At 42.7% G+C, this 14,492-nt stretch overlaps 1 protein-coding gene across 6 annotated transcripts in view; it reads left to right on the top strand.

Annotated features, from left to right (window-relative positions):
• Window positions 1-14,492, top strand: part of NCBP1 (nuclear cap binding protein subunit 1) — a 43,978-nt gene that overhangs the window by 23,193 nt on the left and 6,293 nt on the right. For all 6 annotated transcript variants that reach the window (XM_089318640.1, XM_008263220.5, XM_051856292.3 and 3 more), the window contains 8 exons: window positions 3,348-3,412; window positions 5,094-5,156; window positions 5,303-5,377; window positions 7,190-7,293; window positions 9,553-9,675; window positions 11,487-11,589; window positions 12,660-12,753; window positions 13,418-13,521. In XM_089318640.1, coding sequence (XP_089174766.1) covers window positions 3,348-3,412; window positions 5,094-5,156; window positions 5,303-5,377; window positions 7,190-7,293; window positions 9,553-9,675; window positions 11,487-11,589; window positions 12,660-12,753; window positions 13,418-13,521 — 731 coding nt within the window. The remainder of the gene's footprint in view (window positions 1-3,347; window positions 3,413-5,093; window positions 5,157-5,302; window positions 5,378-7,189; window positions 7,294-9,552; window positions 9,676-11,486; window positions 11,590-12,659; window positions 12,754-13,417; window positions 13,522-14,492) is intronic.

The raw sequence follows: 14,492 nt of genomic DNA on the forward strand, positions 1-14,492 counted from the left end.
TGAGGTATTTGGAGAAGTATATTAAGCTCCCCCTGTGTTCTGTATTTGCTATTTCTTGTAGTTCCCTCAGTCATCTTTTTGGTGAAGTGAGACTTTTGTCACTTTGAAGTGATTATCTTACATAGATTTTGCCTTAAAAAGTACATTTTCATATGTTAATATAACTTTACCAGATTTGTTTTGGTTAGAATATTTTCTGTCTTTTAGATTTTCTGTAACATTATATTTCGTAGGTTTCTTTTTTTTTTTTTGGACAGGCAGAGTGGATAGTGAGAGAGACGGAGAGAAAGGTCTTCCTTTTCTGTTGGTTCACCCCCCAATGGCCGGCGCACCGCGTTGATCCGAAGCCAGGAGCCAGGTATTTCTCCTGGTCTCCCATGGGGTGCAGAGCCCAAGGACTTGGGCCATCCTCCACTGCACTCCCGGGCCACAGCAGAGAGCTGGACAGGAAGAGGAATGACCGGGACAGAAACAGAATCTGGTGCTTATGGGTTTCTTATATACAGCATCAAGCTGTACTTGTATCCACTCTAACAGTCCTCATTTTTTTTTTTTTTATTTTTTTTTATTTTTTTAGGATTTACTTATTTGAAAGGCAGAATTGCAGAGAAGTAAAGAGGGAGCGAGGAAGAGAGAGAGCTTCTGTCAGCTGGTTCATTCTCAAAATGGCCGCAACTGCCAGGGCTGGGCCAGGCTGAAGCCACGAGCCCAGAACTCCATCCAGATCTCACACATGGGTGCAAGGACCCAAGTACTTGGGCCATCTTCCACTGCTTTTCGAGGTGCATTAGGGCACTGGATGGGAAGTGGAGCAGCTGGACTTGAACTTGTGTCCATATGGGATGCTGTCATTGTAGGCAGTGGCCCAACTGCACAACAATGCTGGGCCCCAACAATCTTCATTTTTTAAAAAATATTTATTTTTATTTGAAAATCAGTTACAAAGAGAAAAGAGGGAGAAGGGGGAAGGGGGGTGCAGAGAGAGAGAGTGTATCTGCTGGTTCATGCCCCAGGTGGTGGCCATAGCCATAGCCAGAGCCTAGCCAGGCTAAAGCTGGGAGCCAGGAGCTCCTTCCAGGTCTCCTGTGCGGGTCGACTTTAGCTCTTCAAAGACAATAAAATGAAAAACTTCATACTGGGAGAAAGAATTTGCAAAAAAAAAAAAAAAAAAAAAGGTCTTGAATACATATAGCTTAGAATATACAAAGATACTAACTTAATCGGGACTACGCAATTTAAAAAGTAAAAGATTTGAACAGATACTTGATCAAAGGAGTATAGATGGTGGCTAAGCACAGTGATATTCAACATGATTAACCTTTAGAATAAAACCACAGTGAGCTAAACACTATCCGCTCAAATGATCAGAATTAAAAAGAGCAGCTGGAACTTTGATATCCTGCCGAAGTTGAATATAAGGAACTATAATTGGGCTGACATTGTGGTTTGTGGGTAAAGCTGCCACCTGCAGCACTGGCATCCCATGTGGGAGCCAGCTGCTCCACCTCTGATCCAGCTAACAGCCTGGGAAAAAGCAGGAGATGGCCCAAGTACCTGGGGCTCTGCCACCCATAGGAGACCCAGAAGTTCCCGGCATCAACCTGGCCTAACCCTTGCTTTTGGGGCCATTTGGAGAGTGAACCAGCAGATGGAAGAGTTCTCACTCTGTAACTCTTTCAAATAAATAAGGAAATCTTTAAAAATATATTATCACTTCAAAAGAGCAATTTGGCATTTCTTTAAAATTTAAATATAGGGAAAAAAATAAAATTTAAATATAGGAACAGCCATTTCCTTTAGTGGCTAGGATGCCCACATCCCATATCAGATTTCCTGGGTTCAATCCCCAGCTCTAGCTCCTAATTCCAGTTTCCTGCTATTGCACAATCTGGAAGATCGTAGTAATAGCTCAAGTAATGGGTTCCTCCCCACTACATGGGAGACCTGGACTGAGTCCCCGACTCCCACATTCAGCTCCAGGCTCGGCCCAGGACCACTGTGAGCCTGTGGAGAGTAAACCAGGAAATGGCAGGGACAGAGAGAAAGAGAATTGGTTCATTTCCCAAATGGCCACAGTGGCTGAGCTGGGCCTATCTGAAGCCAGGAGCCTGGAGCTTCTTCCAGGTGTCCCACATAGGTGCAGGGGCCCAAGCAATTGGACCATCTTCTTCTGCTTTCCCAGGCCATAAGAGATGAATCGGAAGTGGAGTAGCCAGCACTTGAACCAGCCCCTATCCACTATAAATCTGGCTGTTCTATTCCTAGGTATTTACCCAAGAGAAATGAAACTGTATGTCCCACAAAGTTTGAGACATTAATGTTCATAGAAGGCTTTATTTATAATATCCCCAAACTGGAAATAATCTAAATATCCATCCACATGTGAATGGATAAACAAATTTTGTTGTATTCTTACAATAGACTACTGTTCAACAACAAGCAAGTTTTGATGCAGCCAGCGATATGAATGAATTGAAAAATTACTACACTGAAAGACATCAAATAATTCATAGAATATAAGCTATTCTTATGAAAGTAGAGAAAATACAAAATCTAGTTAAATGATAGATCAATGATTGCTTCAAGAGGAATGAAGGGGAAAATGAAAATGGTTATCAAGTATTTTCTTTTTCAAATAAATCTTTAAAAAAAAAAAAAAAGGAGGAAGAGAGGTCCTCTATCTGCTGGTTCACTCCCCAAATGGCTGGAGCTGAGCCAGTCAGGAGCCAGGAGCTTCCTCCAGGTCTCCCATGTGGGTGCAGGGGCCTAAGCACTTGGGCCATTCTATCCTGCTTTCCCAGGTACATTTGAAGGGAGCTGGAACTTGAACCTGCGCCCATATGGGATGCCATTGCTGCAGGCCAGGGCTTTAACCTGCGCTACAGCACCAGCCCCAAAGGTATTTCCAGTTTTTAGTGTACATTGATATTTTCAAGCTGTTAAACTGGTTATGTTCAACATTAGTCCTTGTAAAGACTGGAGCGCATGTTTGATACAGTGGTTAAGGAGCCGCTTAGGGAGGCTGCATCCTACAACAGCTTCTTGCTAATGTGCAGCTAGCGAGGCATCGGGTGATGTATCGGGTAGTTGTCCCTTCCACTCATGTGGGAGACCTGGATTGAGGGCCAGGCTCCTGGCTTTGGCCTGCCAAGGCTTGGCTGCTGTGGGCATTGGGGAATAAAGCAGCACACAAATGTGTTCTCTCTTCCTCCCTCCCTCCCTCCCTGCTGTTTCTTTTTCAAATAAAAAAATGGAAAAAATTTTCAAAGGCAGGAAGCATTTTATTTTTTCTGTCATCACTTACTTCAGAAGAGATTGAATACTTTTCTTTAACCCCAAATCCACAGCTTGCACAGGCAACTGAAATGTTATACATGCGTTTGGATACCATGAACACTACATGTGTAGACAGGTACAGTAATGCCATCGTATTTCCATACTTAATGCTAACAGCTTCTTCTGATTGTACCTCATAAACAGATTTGATCAAAACATCGCGTTTTCTTTCTCGCCTCCTCCACACAGCCTTTGTGTAATAAGACGTACGCCCACTCTGCCGCAGCGTTAGTTTCCGTTTCAAGCTTCAGTGCAGAACGCCCATGCCGCTTGTTCTTTCATTTAATTCATTTTTTTGATATTTTCTCTTAAAATTACACATATAACCTTTCAAAAGGGATTTTAGACTAATTCCTGTGTAGGAGAGTTTAATGTTGCTTATTATTCATGTAACTTCTAAATGTTTTACCCCAAAATAAACATTTTAATTCTGCCTCCCATAAATTTTTTTGAAGAATACCCATAATATGAATTGATGGTATCTCCTAAAATAATTAGCTTTGACAAGACATCTTTTCAGACCTTTAACTTCATGACTGTCAGCTTATAGAAAAGACCATATTATATTTTTATATCTATGGTAGTTTCATACCCAGTATTTTGCAGGGTGAGATTTGTGTGGTCACCTTTATTAGCTGGTGTTATTTCTTCTGTCAGTTTCCCAAATAAGGACAAGTATTGGACATTTCTTCCATTTCCACGATCTTCTCTGTCCATTGTTTATATTCCATATCTGAAAATTATCAGTAAGGGCTATCCTGTGTCATTGACCCATTACCTCGAGTAATTTCAGGGATTGAAATGCTAGACATATGGGAGGTGTTCCTCTTTTTTTTTTTTTTAAATATTTATTTATTTGAAAGAGGAGAGGCAGAGAGAGAGAGAGAGGTCTTCCATCCACTGGTTTACTCCCCAGTTGGCCGCAGTGGCCAGAGCTGAACTGATCAGGAGCTTCTTCCAGATCTCCCACGCAGATGCAGGGGCCCGAGGACTTGGGCCATCTTCTACTGCTTTCCCAGGCCATAGCAGAGAGCTGGATCGGAAGTGGAGCAGCTGGGTATTGAACCGGCGCCCATATGGGATGCTGGCGCTTCAGGCCACAGTGTTAACCCGCTGTGCCACAGCACTGGCCCTGGGAGGTGTTCTTTAAGAAGGTGTCTTGGGCCAGTGCTGTGGCACAGCAGGTTAAAGCCCTGGCCTGAAGCACCAGCATCCCATATGGGCGGAAGAAGCTCCTGGCTCCTGGCTTTGGATTGGCGCAGCTCTGGCCGTTGTGGCCATCTGGGGAGTGAACCAGTGAATGGGAGGCCTCTCTATCTCTGTAAACTGTCTTTAAAATAAATAAATCTTTTAATAAAAGTGTCAGATTTTTTTTCCCCCCTCACTATAGTTAATAAAACGCCAGTTGCGTTGAGTACCCCTATTGTACCATTCATTCAGCAAGTACTTATTGGACTTATACAAAGTTCTTAGCATTAATCTCTTAATTTCAATTTCATCTTAGTGTCCCTGCACAAAACAGGTATATGAGTCATGTCTGTTACCTAGAAAGAACAGAAGATATCGACGTTGGAGAGGTGAGATAGGGACTGTTACAAAAGAGTTAGAGGATTTGCAGAGAAAAAAGTAGCAAGAGAAAATGCAACTGTGTAGGGAACATGCCTTTGATTAACTGTAAGGTTGTATCTGAAGAATTACACAAATCACTGTTCTAAATTATGACCGCTCCTTCTGTTTGTCTCCCTTTCACTATATAGGTTTATTAATTGGTTTTCTCATCATCTAAGTAACTTCCAGTTCCGCTGGAGCTGGGAAGATTGGTAAGTGGTGATGTCTTTTATTCTCCTTTCTCCAGAGTCAGAAAACTGTTATTTGAAACTGTGACATAAAATCGGTCATCTTCACTGTCTGTGCTAAGAGCAAGTGCAAATGTGTCAGAACTTATAAAACCACATTTCTTCATTAGGTCAGATTGTCTTACTCAAGATCTTGAAAGTCCCAAACCAAAGTTTGTAAGAGAAGTTCTAGAAAAATGTATGAGGTAAGTTCTTTGTGTTTTAAGTACCAAGAATTCAAGCTGTAAAACGATTTCAAATGTTTAGAAGTGTTGCCCAGATAGTACAAAGGAGCTCGTATCCTGTTCATGGAGATTCCCTGGTTGTTGACATTGTACACATTTGCTCTGATGCTCACTCCTTTTTTCCCTCTTTCTCTGTACACCATTTGACCTTTGAGAACAAGCTGCAGACATAGAGGCCCATTCCTCCCTCAGAATCCACTACATGTGTTGTCTCAGACAAAGTCTGCTATCCTACATAGCCGCATACGACTCTCCAACTCAGAAAATTGGCCCTGGGATAGCAGTAGTGTACAGTTCCCAGGCACTGCTAAAACTTTACATCATCCCAACAAACGTCTTTGCATTCTGGTGTCCTGTTCAAGAACACATGTGGTATTGAGTTGTCATTCTCTTCCGACCCTTCTGGCCTTGAACAAGTCTTTCATGTCCTTGTCAGTTTTAAAGAGTCTAGAACTTTCTTCGATTGCTGTGACCACTCCTCATGTGCAAACTCTGCTGTGCTCCCATCAGGAGGCACATGAATCCCAGCCCTGTGATGTTCATCTCGATCTCTGGGTCATGCCAGTGTCAGCCAGCTCTCTCCACCTGAACCTCACTGGCTTCCCCCTGGGATGGGTTAGTATTTCGTGGGAGGGTATTCCAATGTTATACTCTTACCCTATTTTTCATCAAACATCTACTCTCCACTTAGCCACAAATTATCAGGGTGGTGATTCTTGCTCTGTTTTTTCCTACATTTATTGGTTGTCATTCTTCTATAAGAAAGACCTGTCTTTTCTCTCTATTTATATATTTATCTTCTTTTTTATGTATCAGTAGAGACTAATGAGTTTGTATCATTCAGTGAGTTATAAACTATGAATTTATTAATATCCCCAACATTCATTGAGCATTTCCTGATTTTCTTTCACAAGATATTTGCCAGAAAACACAGAGTAATAGTAGAGTATGGTATTAACCAGCTTTTTATTATTAAAATGAAATATCTGATAAAATCAACTTTATAAATTATAGAGGCTTTAGTTTTTTAATATCCATTTATTTACTTATTTGCATGGCAGAGTGACAGAGAAACAGATCTTCCATCTGCCTATGTACTACCCAAACATCTGCAACAGCCAGAGTGTAGTCCAGGCTGAAGCCAGAATCCCAGAACTCCATGTGGGGTTCCCACATGGGTGGCAGGGACTCAAGTACTTGGACCAGAATATGCTGCCTTCCCAGGCATATTAGTGGGAAGCTGGATCCAAAGCAGAGTGGTCAGCCCTGGGATCTGCTGTCTGGTACAGGATGCCAGAGCCCCAGGCGAGGCCTTTACCCACTGCTGTACAGCATCCCCAGTATCTCATGCATTTATAGCCTTCCTCTCTGCTGTGACTTGTGGAAACCTTAGGCAGTAAGAAAGTCGGCTCCTATTATCCTCAGTATGTGTTCATTGGGTATAATATAGCCAGTCTCAGTCATGCAGCTGTCTGCTCCACTCCACCCTATTATCTCCCCACATTCTAGTCCAACAGGCTTCGGGCTCACTATCACCATAATACCTCAGTGCAAGCCAGTAAGATTTAAAGTAGGCCTGAATTTTGGTCTGTTGGCTTAGAAATGTAAAGCCCCCACCCCCCTTTTTTTTCTTAAACCTTTTTTGCTTCTTGGTTGTTGTCTGAGTTCAGATTATTGGAGATTATTCGAGATTATTCCTTTCCAGGTAAGGTGGGGGTTACCCTGAATGCTACTGATGAAAGATATGTTCTGAGGCTGTTATTTGTATTATAGGTTGTCTTACCATCAGCGTATATTAGATATTGTTCCTCCTACCTTCTCAGCTCTGTGTCCTGCAAACCCAACCTGCATTTACAAGTATGGAGATGAAAGTAGCAGTAAGTAACAAAACAAAGGCCTCTGTCTTTAAAAATTACCTCGAAATCAGTTAATTAAGGTGAAAAGACTTTCTCTCTGCATGGGGTTTATAGTTTCTGTATTTGAAGGGTAGTCTGTCACCAGCTAGTATTCTGTCATCATTCTGAAGATTTTGTCATGATCTAATTAGCCATCACTGGTTTATAGTTTTTTTCTCTTGATATAGTTTGCAGCGTTATGTACAAGAAGACATCATTTTAACTTTTTGGTGCTAAATGTGGCAAGAAGGACTTATAAACTGAAAATGTGTATTTGTCATGACAATGGAGATAGCTTGAACTGCTTATCTAATGACAGTTAAGATTGTGGTGTTGACAACATGGGTGCACACATCTGGCAGTGTGCTTCTAGAAGTAAATTCTTAAGTACAGTTCTCTTAGTTTTAGTCACAGAATCTCAGATGGCCTTATAAATCAGAGGGACTATAATCTGATGGTGCCGTTTTGCACTTCGCCTGGTATATACACTCAGTGAAGGGTACGTTCGTTGTTGAGTGGAGTTTTTCCACGTTGGGTTTTTCAGATTGCTCTAAACACAGCACTTCCGCGAGCCTTCCATTTCATGTTGTATAGAGGGTCTTTGGGTTTGGAAACTGTGCTCTTCATTGCCTTCTCATACCATATCCCTGGTTCTCCTGGTTACACCGGTTTTCCTTGGAAATTGTGATGCTAAGTATGTTTCCTGTGTCATGCAACTCTGAGAATTAGGTATATTTGTACAAATATTACCATAAAGAAGTTGATTCAAGGAAATCAAGCCAGTTTGAAATTGCTTCTGAGTAGTGGAACAGATTCGGTGCACTGCGACTAGGCTCATAGCCCTGTGCAACTCATGTAGCACTTAGACATTGCCGTGTGGCCCAGGGAATCACGGTGGCCCAGGGAATCTTCGGCTACAGTCTTTGCTGGAGCTCAGACATTTCCCTTCAGGAGTAGCCTAGCCTAGCATTCAAAGCCTTCCTGGTTGTTTTTCCTGTCCCCCCAGTGCCAGAACTACTATTTTTTTTTTTTTTTTAATCCTTATATTTGTCTCATGCTATTTATTCTTCCCTATGTGTGTCTGTCTTTGTGGCTTTATTGTGGGCTAGAGAGTTAAGTTTCTGTTCTCTCCCCAGGATTTGGTCCCAGTTGTACTGTAAACATTTTTAACCTTTATTATTATTATTATTTAGATTTATTTATTTGAGAGACAAAGGAAAGAGATCTTCCATCCACTGATTCACTCTCCAGATGGCCATGGCTGGGCAGATCCAAAGCCAGGAGCCTCCTCTGGGTTTCCCACGGCAGTACATGGGCCCAAGGACTTGAGCCATCTTCTACTGCTTTCCCAGGCCATAGCAGAGAGCTGGATCATAAGTGGAGCAGCCAGGACTCAAACCGGCACCCATGTGGGATGCTGGCACTGCAGGCGGTGGCGGTGGCTTTACCCACTACACCACAACACCAGCAGCCCCATTTTTTAACCTTTAATAAGTCAGTTTTATGTGGCTCTTTTGTTCTTTCTGATGCGAATATCTCTATTCCCCAGCCAGAGTGTAAGCTGCCTGACAAGTGACAGGATTTTTATTTTTCTGCCTTTATTTTCTCTCCCATTTTCAGGGAAGAGCTTAGAGCAGGTGTTACAGGACTGTCCTCCTGTGACCTGTTGGAACTGACTTCATTCATGCCAGGTGCCTAGTAACTCACAGTCCATGTCAGGATTGCCCTTTTTATTACCTCTTTGTCTACCTTACATTAAAAGTAGATTTTCTGTTGTTCTGGTGATGGCTCACAGGATATATTTGCACAAATTTTGTAGATGAAGGACTGGACAGATAGGAACTAATAGTAAACCCAGGGAGTCGCATCAGATGAACATCTGGCTTATATAGATTCAGATGTGTGGCTCAGCAAAAACCCTTCAACTTGACAGTTTACTTGGTTCAAACTCAAATTTAGCAAGAATAAGAAGGGCAGTGGCAAAAATGAGAGAGCGATACACTGATTCCAGGCTTGTGAACTTACAAAGGCCCAGAATAATTACAGGCTGCTAAAGGACCATTGTGACTATATCCTTTTCCTCTTACCCCTCATCCTTGAACATACATTAGTTAAGTATTGATCTTGGGGGAAAAAGAGTATTTTATTTTGAAGGGAATCTTTTTTTAAGTTTCTCAGTTACTTAACTATTTGTAAAAATAGTTCTTAAACTTGATCTGCTCTTCCCCATTCTGTGTTTAGATTCTCTTCCTGGACATTCTGTGGCCCTCTGTTTAGCTGTTGCCTTTAAAAGTAAGGCAACCAACGATGAAATATTCAGCATTCTGAAAGATGTACCAAACCCCAACCAGGATGACGATGATGGTAAGGGAATTCAGTATTCAGTGAAACTCTGTATAGGCCAAGGTAAAGCAGCAGCATAACTCTGGCAACATGAGTTCCTCTTCAGTTCCAGTGGATTTCATAAATTAATGTGTCTCTCTGTTAAGTTGTTCCTGTAACCCAGGTATTTTCCCCCTGTGAACTAGCTTATATTAGGAATATAAATTGCATCCTACACACAAAGTAAAATGTATCATCATTCAAGGATTTTTAAACATTCCTTACTTTTACTGTAGAAGAGTTCTGAATGGGAAAAATAAAAGTGGATATTTTCTCCCAAGTAAGCTATTAGAATAATACTGTTTTTTTTGTTGTTTGTTTGTTTGTTTGTTTTAAGACTTACTTATTTTATTTGAAAGGGAGAGTTACAGAGAGGGAGAGACAGACAGATCTTCCATCTGCTTGTTCACTCCCCAAATGGCTGCAACTGCTGGAGTTGGGCCAGACTGAATCTAAGAGCCAGGAGCGTTTTCCCATTCTCCCACTTGGTGCAGGGGCCCAAGCATTTGAGCCATCTTCCACTGCCTTCCCAGGCACATTAGCAGGGAGCTGGATCAGAAGTGGAGCAGCTGGGACTTGAACCTGTGTCTGTGTGGGATGCCAGTGCCGCAGATAGGGGCTTAACCTGCCAGCCCCTAGAATAATAATGTTGTTTAACGTTTCCTGAGTATACTGAGGGTACTTTTTTAAGAAGTACATGAAAAGGGGCTGATGTTGTGGCATAGAAGGTTATGCCTCCACCTTCAGTGTCAGAAGGGTGGGAGTGAGAGTGTGGGTGGGAGGCGGTTATGGTGGGAAGAATCACTATATTCCTGAAGTTATATCTATGAAAAGCATGAAGTTTGTATTCCTTAAGTAAAAGGTTTCTGTCCGGGGCGGGGGTAAGATTTATTAGGGACCAGCTGTTGCATAGGTTAAGCCTCCACCTGTAGTTCCAGTATCCCATATCGGTACCACTTTGAGTCACAGCTGCTCCTCTCCTGATCCAGCTCCCTGCTAGTGCACCTAGGAGAATGGCAGAAGATGGCCCAAGAACTTGGACCCCTGTACCTACATGGGAGACCTTGGAAGAAGCTCCTGGCTTCGGCTGGCTCAGCCCTCGCCATTGCAGGCATTTGGGGAGTGAACCAGTGGATGGAATATCCATCCCTCTCTCTTTCTCCCTCTCTCTATCAGTTACAGAGTAAGGAGAAACAGAAAGATCTTCTATCCACTGGTTCACTCCTCAAACAGCCACAACGGCCAGGCTGAAGCCAGAAGCTTTGTCCGGCTTTAATACATGGATGCAGGGACCCAAGGACCTCTGGGCCATCCTCTGCTTTCCCTGGTGCATTAGCAGGGAGCTGGATCTGAAGTAGAGTAGCCAGGACTTGAACTGTCATCCATATGGGATGCCGGCATTGCAGGCAGCAACTTAACCAGTTTTGCCACAACTCTGACCCTTGTCAGATATCTTAAGATATAAGCTTAGGTGTTTATCAGTTTTGTGTTGATGTATGACCTTGCTATCATATAGGGAGACTATGAATAAGGAAATCTATATAGTATCTTTTAAAGAAATGGCCCATACAGGATCAGCTGGGAAACGTAGTCCCATAGAACTAAGAATTAAGATTGTGCTTAGTTTCATATTTTGCGTATTTGAAATCAGTAATGGTCTTTTATTCTTTTTAATACTAAAAGATGTTATATAAATGTCTGACATAGTGTTTTGTTTTGAGCATTCATTCTAGGTGAGGCACCAAGGAATTGCTGTACTCATTTTTTTTCACTTGCTATGAAATATTTTTCAGATGAAGGATTCAGTTTTAACCCGTTGAAAATAGAGGTGTTTGTGCAGACCCTGCTGCACTTGGCAGCCAAGTCCTTCAGCCACTCCTTCAGTGCCCTGGCCAAGTAAGTGAGCAGCAGCAGCACGGAGCCTTTCTGGGGGCTTGCTGAGCTTCAGTGATACACTGATTTTTTTTTTTTAACCTGAAATTGATTAATATGAAGATCTTAATACATGATTTCAAACAATGGTTTTTTTTTTTTTTTTTTTTTTTTTTTTTGGACAGGCAGAGTTAGAGAGAGAGAGAGACAGAGAGAAAGGTCTTCCTTCCGTTGGTTCACTCCCCAAATGGCCGCTATGACCGGCGTGCTGTGCTGATCTGAAGCCAGGAGCCAGGTGCTTCTCCTGGTCTCCCATGCGGGTGCAGGGCCCAAGCACTTGGGCCATCCTCCACTGCACTCCTGGGCCACAGCAGAGAGCTGGCCTGGAAGAGGGGCAACTGGGACAGAATCCGGTGCCCCGTCCGGGGCTAGAACCCGGTGTGCCGGCGCCACAAGGCGGAGGATTAGCCTACTGAGCCACGGCGCTGGCCACACAATGGGTTTTGATTTGTTTTAGTTAAAATTTCTGTTTCCTGGCTTCTGTCAGTCTATATGTACAGTGTACACATGGAATGTATACTTTTTCGTACATTTGGAGAAACTAATGCAATCTCGGGCCCTTGGAACAGTCGTGTATATATAGTCCATAGCTCCTGTGCTGCTAAAGCATCCTCTGAAAAGAAGGGGAGCAGAAATGAGAGCCAGCTACATTTTGGGGAGCCACCCAGAGGTTGGCATCTAAAGACTGATTTCTAACTCACCAGACAGCTCAGCAAAAGAAGGAACTTATAGATCCTGGATCCTGCCTCGGCCGCGGTGGGAGGGAAGGGAGCTGGCCGTCTCATTCCTTCCCAGCTCCCCAGGCTCTGTACTGCTTGCAGGGTTCCCACAGAGAATGAAAACAGGTACTTCAGATTTGCAGACAGTTCCTTAACGTTAACTTGTCCCTAGGTCTTGGGCTTACAGTATAATATGACTTTCTTATATCTTCAGTGACTAATAGTTGGTAATTTTGCACTTAGATATTATAAATTAACCTTGCAAACATTAAAAGGAGTGAGTGTATGTGACACTTTTCCCTGTGTTGTCTAAAGGTTTCACGAAGTCTTCAAAACACTAGCAGAAAGTGATGAAGGAAAGTTACACGTGCTGAGGGTTATGTTTGAGGTTTGGAGGAACCATCCGCAGGTAAGCCATGTTGTGGCTCCCTCATTGTAGGACTACAAAAATTAGGCAACTAATTACCTTTGTTTCGATTTGTAAAACAATTTTTTAATTCTATGTATTATTAAAAGGCATTGAAATGTTTGAAAGGACGGTTAAGACTTTTTATGATAAAATTATTTTTGACCTGTTGTATTCAGTTGAAGTTATATACTTGTATAGGAATTATCTAAAATTTTAGGTGTTACCATTTAGTTATTTTGAGGGAGGTCTTCCATCTACCGGTTCACACCCAGATGGCTGCAACAGCCAGCGCTGGGCCAGGCTGAAGCCAGGAGCTCCCAGGTCTCCCACATGGGCAGCAGGGGCCCAAACACTTGGGCCATCTTCTGCTTTTCCCAGGCCATTAGCAAGGAGCTGGATCAGGAGTGGAGCAGCTGGGACTTGAACTGATTGCCCATATGGGATGAGGGCATCTCAGGCTACACCACAACGCTGGCTCCAATTTGTTAATATTTCTTATAGTGCTAGAACCAAGCAAGGAGCAAAATAAATCTGAAGACCTACTGGCCAAATTGATTAATTTCATAGCCACTAAAAAGCAATGTTATAGCCCCACTGTTTTACTTTATAGCAGTATTATTTTGGCATACATAAAATGTTTACCCTAATAATTGTCTCGTTACAGATGATTGCTGTACTGGTGGATAAGATGATTCGTACACAGATTGTTGATTGTGCTGCAGTAGCAAATTGGATCTTTTCTTCAGAACTGTCTCGTGATTTTATTAGGTAATAGGACTGACTTTACAACGTTTTTAATTCTTTAAGAATTGGCATATGTTATGTGTTATCTCTTAAACATGAACTCAAAATTCTGGTCCAAACTAGGTGGTGTCAATATCCTAATGGTCCAATCTGGTAGGACTGGACTTCATAGGTATTTCTAGACAATGGAAATACCCATAGCCCATCAGGTTGCAGCATCTCCTAGGGTCACACTCATTTGAATCAGGTCTAAGCCGGTCAGGTAGAAGTGCTGTCAGAGGACTATTGGGAAGGAGGATGTGGAAGAGCTGGCTGTGTGTTGGAGTCTCTGCTAGGCCAGATGGGGCTTGGGTGTATCAGTCATGCCAGGGACAAGGAAAGCTGGACACATTTGCATCTGGGCCACAAAATCCTAGATATAATGCAGATATAATTCTACACCTGTTCCCCTAAAGGGAAGGAACTTCTCATTAACTCGGTTCTTATTTGTGAAATTTCACAGGCTTTAGAATTGGTTGGGACTGAGATAGCAGGAGATGACACAAAACAGTACAAAAGTGAGTTACTCAGAAACAAAAATCTATCGGAGCTTCTACCTTCTCCGCAGTAACTGCGATTACTTGAGGACACTGGTCTGACACGGCCTGAGTCCTCGGTGTGACGGGGTGTGAGCTGAGGTCGTCACTCTAGTCAGTGGGCGATCACAAATGCAGACAACAGAAAGCATTCTCAGGGTTGCACTGAGAACTGACCATCCTGTTAAGTTAACCATTACCATGAGTGAAAGGAGGTTCCACTGTTCACATTTTAAAGAAAATTGTCACAGAATGTTTACACAGCTTTCCCAGAGTCACAGATCGGTGCAGAGCCAGGATTCAGACTCAGGCAGGCATCCTAGAATCAAGTCGTTGAGCAAGAGCTCTGTGAACTCTCAGGTATCTCTTAACTCTGCCCCACCTTCTCCCCCCACTTCAGGATGAACGCGCTGTGCCTGT

Source organism: Oryctolagus cuniculus, chromosome 1 (genome assembly GCF_051225735.1).
Source record: "Oryctolagus cuniculus isolate XC-2025 breed Fujian yellow rabbit chromosome 1, ASM5122573v1, whole genome shotgun sequence".
NCBI lineage: Eukaryota > Metazoa > Chordata > Mammalia > Lagomorpha > Leporidae > Oryctolagus > Oryctolagus cuniculus.